The 10001-nt window shown below is 38.9% G+C and overlaps 1 protein-coding gene across 1 annotated transcript; it reads right to left on the bottom strand.

The window, feature by feature from the left end:
- Positions 1–1631: 1631 nt before the first annotated feature.
- LOC139719912 (m7GpppX diphosphatase-like) lies at positions 1632–9719 on the bottom strand. The gene is made up of 4 exons (XM_071631296.1): positions 9503–9719; positions 8318–8475; positions 7000–7224; positions 1632–1937 (listed from the first exon to the last, which is right to left on the bottom strand). The coding sequence occupies exons 1-4, from the start codon at positions 9717–9719 to the stop codon at positions 1632–1634; spliced, it is 906 nt and encodes a 301-aa protein (XP_071487397.1).
- Between the last annotated feature and the right edge of the window lie 282 nt (positions 9720–10001).

Below are 10001 nucleotides of genomic sequence, written 5' to 3' on the forward strand. Positions count from 1 at the left end.
AAACCTTGTAGAGAATCGGTGGACATCAGATTAACTTGACATCATTTTACAAAACATTGTTCACACACACCATCTCAGTTTACAGCGTTACATGTATCTAGTATTCACAGCAAAAATGAGTAGCCATCTTGACAATCATGATTTTATACTGTAATAGACACATGATGTGAGAATGTTGCCATAGGCATCCACAACCTGAATACCCTAGGATAGACTACTAGTAAAAGGCAATAAGCATAAATGAAGTTCACATAATGATTGTTGAGACATTATTTTGCCAATGCAGTGTTGAAATGCAGTAGACAAGGGCCACAGTAACCCTTGTGTTTATAGTCTAAATACACTGTATTGCAATGCTTTGTAAATGTTGCATGCACCCACTGAAGAAAAACAATACTTGTAAAACATTGATCCCCTAAAGAAATTATAAACTTAAAATTTTGACAAGATTTTACTGTTCTATCATATCCTTGAATAACCATTTTTCCTGTAATTGTGTTTTCACTTTCTACTGTAGCTCATTCAAGTAAAATTACTTTAAGTATAAAAAAGCAACAACAACAAAAATGCTACTGAAGACCATTTATAAAACAAGTTGCATTAAATGAATTATGTTGGCCAGCATGTTAGGATGAATATTTTTGCTCACTCCCTGTGCTCAATAAGTAATACGAGGTACATTCAAGATTACATTCAAGATTACATGGTTATTCACTTGAATTATTTACTGAATGACGAGATGTGCCATGAACCTGCACTACATGTATCTACCAGTATACAACGTACTGTAAAATGAGGCATGTTTGTGTGCATTTTAATTTCGTGAATTTCGTGAGAGCCGAAATTCGCCAAATTGAAATGCGCAGGAAAGTACATGTATATGCATTGAAAGACAGAGGTAATTCGTTAAAATTTCATGCCGCGAAAAAGGCCATCGGCTCCAATTCCGTGAAAATTTTATGCCGTGAATATATCGTCTTTTACAGTACCTTATGTTCAATCCAGAATCTAAATAACGTTGTTTTACATGATTTTCATTCACTGCGTTCAATATGGAAGGGAGGCCTCATTCTCCTATTACTCTAAAATGTGCTATATCTTAATGTCTTTGGTTTTCAAGTCAATATCGTCGGTTGAGAATGATAAGGGCATTAAGTTGCCACTAAACCCATAGGCCTGAATTCACGAAGGTGGTACAAATGAAACCATGGTTCAAACCATGGACAAAAACCATGGAGCGCCATGTGTCGCACAGAATATTTCGTTACGAAATTGGTTACCGGTATTGTTGACAAAATGACCGTTTCGTTAACAAAATGATTTTGTCAACAATAACCAATTTCGTAACGAAATATTCCATGCGACACTTGGTGCTCCATGGTTTTTGTCCATGGTTTAAAACATGGTTTCATTTGTACCACCTTCCTGAATTCGGGCCTTAGTGTTCAAGACAACTTAACGCCCCTCTCATTCTGAACAGACGATATTTTGATTTGGACAGGTGTACAAAAAAAAAAAAAAAAATCTGATACATTTCATCAGGTAGGCAGAACACAAGATATGCTTATCTGAACTACAGATGCACAGAGAACTTTAAAAAAAAATCCTTTTATCTAGAAGCAGCTGTCCGATCATGGCATCAGCTTCCTCCGTTTTGCATCGCTGGTCATCTCTGCTTCCTCAAATCTTGCCAGTAGTGCATCGTCCGCTCGGAGCGGGTAAGGCAGGACACAGTCCTGGTAGTACGACGGCCATGTCTCGATGTTCCTGATGACCGACGCTAGAGGGTGTGCCCGTTTCATCAAGGACCCCTTTGTTGTGCCCTCCTGCGGCCCAGCACTTTCAAAGTGAATGTGGAGATGGTAGTAGGTTGGGGGATAGTGGATGAAGACATTCTGCATGTCGTGGGGGACGCAAAACTTGTCTCTTATGCAGTTCTGTTGACAAGGATAGAGTGCAAGAGGTACACTTAAGGACAAGTCCACCTTCATGTATGTGGATTGAGTGAAGGCAACAATATTAGAAGAACACATCAGTGAAAGTTTGGGGAAAATCGAACTATCTGTTAAAAAGTTATGAATTTGTAAAGTATCTATGCAGTCCCTGCTGGATGAGAAAACTACTACAGTGTGTAATGTCACATGCGTACAACAATATAATGAAAATAAAAAAAGAATTTCACAAAACTTTACTTTTTGAGTAAAGTGCACATTTCTTCGACTTGTTACTGACGTATGTTTAGGGTAATATTATTCCCCCTGCCTTCTGAAAGAGAGAAGTCGAGTGTTCTTTTGTTATGCGAGAAAAATAGAAATATATTGAATTTTTTTATTCTTTCTTTATTCTTTTCTTTATATCGTTGTACTCATGTGACATCACAATCTATAGTAGTCTCGTCCAGCTGTGATTGAGTACAAACTTAAAAAAATCATAACTTTTGAACAGATTGTCCGATTTTCCTCAAACTCTCACTGATGTGTTCTACTAATATTGCTACATTCACTCAACCCACATGTCTATGAAGGTGAACTTGTCCTTTAAAGGATGTGAACATACCTGCCAACTGTTCAGTTTTAATCTGAATATTCAGATTTGTCAGTGAAAGAAAATGCATTGATTTTCAGTGTGTTCTGATTTTTTGGAAATATCTGTAATAGTAAAGTTTATGAAATTTACGGAAGTTCAGATTTTTGAATAATTTTTCTTTGTTTGTTCAGATTTATTAAGTCTCGGGGTTGGCAGGTATGGTGTAAATGAGCAGCAAAATGGGATGAACGGTGAATTTTCTGGAGGGATTGCGTATGGCAGTGAATGCATGTGAACAGTGAATACAGTACCAGAGCTACTCCTACCTCACACTGCTAGAATGATTTTGAAATTATTTTGTACATGTATGTGAATTGAACCTTGTCTTCGGTACAAATGTTCATAGGTATGTGTTCAGTAGACATGTGTGAGCTTCATTATCTCGTGCAATTATTTGGCCTGTTGGTCAACTGATTTGTGATTTTAACAGCCATCAAATTAGTTTAATAGAACAACACAATAACATCCATCTACAGCCTACATGTACCATTTGAGTGTCTGTGTGTAATTGTCAGGGATGCCAAGTTCAAAAAAAATCTATGAGTGAGATTTTCATGACTCGGCATCTCGGTGAGCAAATGTGCGCGCAAGTGAGGGTGTGGGAGGGGTCCCGGCCCCCCTCCCCCCGTGGCGCCTCCCATGGTAGGGAGCTTTTTCAATTTTTAGCTCTTACTGGTGCGATCAGGTGCATACTTAAGTGGCTATTAATACTTATTTTGAAAGACAAAAGGAAAATATACTTCAGTACCTTCAATTTGAGCTATGCCTTTTATTATGGGCCTAAATTGCAGACTTTGCCCGATGCGTGAGAAAAATGGGTGCCATGCGTGAGATCGTGAGACGACCCCTAAATGCTCGAGTCTCACTCAGAATGCGTGAGACTTGGTAGCTCTGAATTGTGTGCATTTGTGTTTGTGCGTTGCATACTATCTACATAATACACCTGTTGAGGTGTTGTAAGAGACACTGTAAAGTTAACAGTACAAATGTATTTACGTTTATAGTCACACAAAAGAGCATTGAACATGTATAGAAAATGATACCAAATCAGAATTAATGCCATGGTACAATACAACTGTGCACTGAAGCATAAAGTGAATTGAACGTGTAGAACTGGAGTAGGATTAAAGGATTATAGATATCTAGATTTTTCTGTACACTAAGATGATTCAAAGGGGAAAAAAAAGTTAATTCGTTAATCACAGTTCACATTTCACAACCGGCAATCTACGTACAGTAGTGCACTCCCGTTATGATGAACACAGAACAAATTGTTTTACAACTAAATAAAAATTCACTTCTAACAATTATTATCCACATATCTTTATAAACTTAATGGTTTAGCTTAAATAACGAAATTCAGATAGGTTGTATAACGAAAGAAAGTTGCCACTCTCGAGGATTGTGTTATCTGTATTAAAGGCAGAGTCCAGAAGTTTTAAGGCGACTTTTTGGTCACCTGACCGCATTACTCCTCTAGTAGAGACTTCATCACACCCCACGGCTTCACACCAAGCATCTACGATCTTCAACGGGAGATTAATCTCGCGGGATACGGGACGCCTTACCTAACGGGGAACTCTGAATACGGAAACATGCGAACCATGTGCGCGAAGCGCATTCATCACGCGCGCGACGCGCGACATCTCCTTTACCGCCGGGCGGGGTCATATGGCTTAAAATATTTTGGATCAAAAATATATTCTTCGATGATTAGATATTGGTTGCAAGAGCTTCACGTGATTACAGGTATTTCAAGCTACTTCAGAATGTTCGCCTGCTTATAACACTCCATATCTTTCTGTTTGCAAAATGACGTCGCTTTGTATGACGGCATTTCCAAGCAATGTATACCGAATGTCAAAAAAAAAAAAAACAATCGGACTTTCTGCAATTATAACTTAGTTATTTGATCACAATGAAATTTAACGGTATGAAACTGTAACTTTATCTTGCAGAAGGCCCCCATTCAATTTGCGTCAATGGTCACGGATAAAAGTGCATGTCAAAAGTCCGAGCCCTTCCCTCCAAGTTTCGTAATTAAGAGACGCATTGTTCATGCTATGTGTGTTCGCACCTTCCAAATGCAAAGATGTTCATTTAAAAAAAGGGACTGCATGTTTCTATTCATTTTCAACTTAACATGACGAGTAATGAATACGTCAAGAAGGAAATTACGATTTTTTTTTTTTTTTGGTAGGGTGTATAAATGAATGATTAAAGAAAGAAATCAAACTTTTAACTCATAAAATATTTGATTAAGCTCTTCCTCATTTTTGATTGTGTGTTTTCTGTCTTCTCTTTTTTTCTATCTATTCTTTTTTCATCAAGATGATCATAAAACAATATTTATATTAAGCCTTTTTATATATTTACATGTTTATATAATGTTATTCACAGAATTTAGACTTATTAGCTTGTTGCCCTGTTATTTGTGAGCTAAATATTTTAATTCATGTGGATACCAAGAGCATCCCAGTGCTAAACGTAGAAAAAAAAATGACTCACAAACGCATAACGGAGATTCACATTGTTTCTCTGTGACCACTGAACCAAATTAATTTAGATTTTCTGCAAGATGTATGTCACAAGTTATGATTTCATACCCGGAAATAGATTGTTTTTATAAGTTTTGAAAGTTATTAATGCAGAAATTCGATTGTACCTTTTTTGTTGGGGGGGGGGGGGGCACACTACATAATTTTATATCATGTTTGTGAAATAACGTCGCAAAGCAACTGTGACATTCCAAGCAATTCTGACATCGCTCGCTGCTTCGTATAGGCCTACTGTCACTCGTGAAATGTATACTTTCTACCAAAACTATTGTGACACCACATCAGGCGTTGTTTTAAAAAGGAAAAGAAAAGAAGAGAGAAAATGGGACCCAACTGAAAAATAACTTGCCCCAGACAACTACCATAAAATCAGACCATAATAATCAAACATTATTATCAGTCAATAAATGTCTCCACGAGCTATCACAGCACAGCGATTGAGACATCGCGCACTGCTTCCTACCGTCACTTTGTGAAATGTAACAATAAAAACAACTGTGACATAATACTACATGTATTAACAAAGCAATTCTGACATCGTTCGTTGCTTCGTACGGTAATTATAATAATGATCCCGCCACAACATCGCGTCCACCACACGACTACTTGCCTTACATTTTCACTTCTTCTGTTTGAATAGTTTTGGATCCACAATATAAAACAATACTGCCTGATCGAGTTTTTCGTTTAAACTACAGGCCTCGATCCGTGCCTGAAAATATTATTCACTTAATTCATCGGGGCTGCGCCCCTCATATCAGGAGAAAGTAGGCCTACTACATATTTTGGAGTCACCTCTGGCCATGATAGTTTTGATCAGAAAATATCAAGTCAAAGAAGGTGCCTATAATGATGCAGTATGCTCTCTAGCTGGTGCAATCTCCAGCTATGTATCTTCTTCTATTTTTTCTTTTACCATAGGCATATATGACAAAACCACAGTTCGGCGGGAGAAGGCTTAACAGTTTATATACGCACAATATAGCATGCGGGAGCTCACGAGGCACATAATGTAGGCCTAGCCCAGAGACTCCAACCCCAAGCACCTTCTGATCTGGAGATTCTCCCGCCTGAAACCCCTAGCAAACGGGAGTCTCCAACTTGATGTGCGCAAAGCGCACATCACGAGCGCAAAGTCCCTTGCGGTCTAGGGTTCTACTTCTAGATGCTCTCTCGCGCTATTTAAGGCTTATTTTTCAACATACAATAAAATTAAGTAAGAAATCATTTCAAGCGGGAGAAATGAAATCTCAAGCGGGAGAACGGGATATTCTGCAAAAATGGGCTTTTTCGGCGGGAGATCTCTCGTCGAAAGCGGATGATTTGGAGTCTCTGCTAGCCAGAGCGAGAGAAATGCAAACTCGAGCGGAAGATTTTGCGAAGTTTTTCGATCCAGACGAAAGCAGGAGCGATATAAGTCTCTTCTCGATTTTTCTGACCTCCTTCTCTCAAAGACGGGCTGAAAGGAACATTTTAACACTATTATAATTATTATCATTATCATTATTATACTATTTGTATTGTCATCATCATCATCATTTTTATTGTCTATTCATTTATCTATTTACTTGATCACATTACTATTTGGTTATATAATTTATACACGATATTAGATTGACTGCATGTGCAGAATTTGTAGTAAGCAGTGAATGCGTGAAATAAGACTAAACGGCTAAAGGAAGAAAAAGGATCATGATTTAAGATAACAACAACAATAATACTATAATGATGACATACATTAACACATCATACACACAACACCTTGGAAATGGATCAGAATAGAGCCTGGACTGTTAATATGTACGAGTACACAAAGGTCACAAAATAAGTCGATATTACATCAAAGGCTCCTTACCATGCCTTTCTTCATGATGTTAGTCAAGAGTGGAAGATGCGACTTGTCCAAGTCACGGAGGCAGCGGATGTCGCGTCGGTAGACGATGGCGATGAGGGAGAATTTCCCCTCCCCTTTCCTGTGTGACTTCATATCGGGCAGCATGACGAAGCCAGTCTTTTCGTCCTGATCGTCGAAGACGATTCGATCGACTTCTGCCTTTTTCTCGAGGATGTTGTAAATCCACTAAATGAGGTGGAGGGGGCATTATTATGGGAAATTAGAATATTTTATCTAACACCAAATTTTGATGTGTCATGGGGATTGTGTGTGTGTGTTTTCGCAAAAACTATTTTGTTGCTTTTGTTCTATAGATACATCCTTATTTAGAATCTTTTTGTAGAAAAGCCAGTCTTATCGTCCCGTCGAAGACAATTCGATCGACTTCGACCCTTTTTACCGAGGATGTTGTAAATCGATCCAATCAATTGGTGTGTGTGTGGGGGGGGGGGGGGGATAATTATTATCGGAAAATTAGACAGAATATTTTGTCTAACAGGAAATTTTTGTGTGTCGTGGGTTTTCGCCAATACTATTTTGTTGCTTAAGTTTGTTCTATTGTGTATTCTGTAATATTGAAAATCCGGAAGTTATTGTTATACATGTATAAACAGACAGTGGATCATTTCTGGTGGAGGCGTGGGGGAGGGAAGGGTAGCATTTTCACTTTTTGCCTTTATGCGTTTCATTGATAGGCTATGATCACTTTTTCCACCCGTGATGCTGGATAGATCAGGGAGTATGTCTCACCTCCCTGGATAGATATACTGTTTGAATAACACGCGTTTCTAGATTATACATGAACTGGATGTATAGGCACAAATAGACGAAGAAATAGATAAAACGTTAGTGGATGCAAATTTGTTACGCAAATTACAAACTATTATTCACAAAAGGAAAGGGTATGCAAGAAATAAAAAAAATACACTTGAAGATCACTTCATTTAAAAACTTTGGAATAAACTACTGATATGAAATACGTCAGCTGTCATTTATTTTATATCATAGAAACATTCAAATCCAAACGTATTTGTTTCTCTCATATTGAGGGATACATAACTGCAATCTATAAAAAGGAAAATTGCGTTCCTAACCAGGTATGTGCTTATTTGTTAAGTTTTGTATAACATGTATTTTTCATGGAGCGCCAGGAGAGCACGGAAAGTTGTTTTGTTTGTTTGTCTTATTTCCGTATCATGAAATCATCATATTCCATACAGTACCTAAGAAGAATGCACAGTGGACCTGCGCGCTATCTGTATTATTATACAACGTGTACCTGAACCTGTAACTGCTTTTCTGAGAGGTATGGAAGAACGATGTTCTTGTAGTGGCGGCACGTTTCGACAACCAAGCGTGTATCTTGAACGCCATAACAGGAGCCATACCTCTCAACGTGAAGCTCGGTGGCAGGACAGATGATTACGATCTTTGCACCTAACAAAAAGAGCCACAAATAATATTGATGTTACGAGCGCATATTTCTCCTTCACAGTGGCAGATCTACGGTGGTGGTGGTGGTGGTGGTGGGGGTCTGGGTCCCCCCCCCCCCCATCCCAGCCAAAACCATGGCTGCAAGTTGTCCAATTTTTTCATCTAACCAGCTCTTCAATCCCACTCTAAAAGTCTGTTATGAAACATTAATTCATAAGAGTACTTGCGTGTAAAAATAAATACTATAATATACTAATGAAATAAGTAGAAAGTGCTGCTGAACGTCGAAGTCACTATTGTCACTATCCACAGGAGATCAATGGAGAAGATCAAAACCTCAATATGCCGAGGCGGCCCCTAGAATAGGGACGGATCCAAGAATTCCGTAAAGAGGGGCGGGTTTACAAAATGAAAGGGGGCGCGCGCACCCCTCCCCTCATGTGTTTCCTTTTATTTCTTTTGTTTCAAAAAATAAAAAAATAAAAGGGGGGGGGGGGGGTGTGCGCCCGATGCGGTCTTCCCTGGATACGTCACTGTAGAATGGTAATCGGACCTGTTTTGTTGTTTTGTTTTTTTGTTTTGCTTTTTGTCTACAACAACCAATGACCTTTCTACAGCCAGTGACTTTTCCACATGATCACGACAGACCAAAATAATGAACTGCAATTATGCATGGCTTCACAAATTTCTATAAATTTAGGCTTGTAGGCCTACACATACGGAAGTAATATACAGACAAAAAAAAATAATAATCATGCGTCTCGATATTCTTTACCTGGATGCGTCGTGCTCGGGTAGCATTGGTAGGTTCCGTAAACATCATTTTGCATAGTACGGATGAGCATTGTATTTGGTGACGTCATCAATTTCTTGAGACCATCGGATGCTGCAGAGAACGCGCTTTTCTGGAGTATCACAACAGCCTTCTTGTCGTTTCCCTGAGTGACGAAACTTCCTCCTCCTCCTCCTCCTCCTCCTCCTCCTCCTCCTCCTCCTTCTCCCCCTTTTTCTGTATCAACAGAACACGTACCAGCTGCAGCCCGATCGTCAGCAGTACGTGTGTCGCTAAACGTTCCAAGCACGGATATCGTGTTACTTAGTTGTGCCCTGCTGTTGAGGAACTTGATGAACTTGAATCCACCAAAATGTTTAAATTCTGAAGGCTGCGGCTCTCTCACGTCAGTTTCGGGTTCCACCTCGTGAATTTTGCGCTTTTTACCACGTCTCCGACCACGTCTCTTTCCCATTTTATCTTTCTCTGTTGACGTTGCATGCCCTATGCTTTGTTAACAGGGGATTTATTTTTTGTCATTTTTGTTTTGTTTCGTTCCTATATTGGCAAGTTTTTTTCAGGTGTGAGTCGTTCGATTGCGCAATTCACACACCGGATATTGGCAAACCTATGAAATCTGGCACGGTCTTTTGTCATTGTCTTTGCAAACACCATCCGAACAGTTACCTTGTCACATTATAGTAGTTCATAATTATAACCATCCTGATAGCAAATTTCGCTTATTTTTGGACACTAT

The sequence above is a fragment of the Diadema antillarum genome, unplaced genomic scaffold (assembly GCF_040938485.1).
Source record: "Diadema antillarum isolate AM-2024a unplaced genomic scaffold, OU_Dant_1.0 scf00000116, whole genome shotgun sequence".
NCBI classification, from domain to species: domain Eukaryota; kingdom Metazoa; phylum Echinodermata; class Echinoidea; order Diadematoida; family Diadematidae; genus Diadema; species Diadema antillarum.

Coding starts and splice junctions, on each gene's coding strand:
- LOC139719912 (XM_071631296.1), bottom strand. CDS start 9,719: ATGGGAAAGAGACGTGGTCGGAGACGTGGTAAAAAGCGCAAAATTCAC. Junction 8,476..9,502: donor TGACGATCGGGCTGCAGCTG/GTACGTGTTCTG, acceptor TCTTTTTGTTAG/GTGCAAAGATCGTAATCATC. Junction 7,225..8,317: donor AAAAGCAGTTACAGGTTCAG/GTACACGTTGTA, acceptor CACCTCATTTAG/TGGATTTACAACATCCTCGA.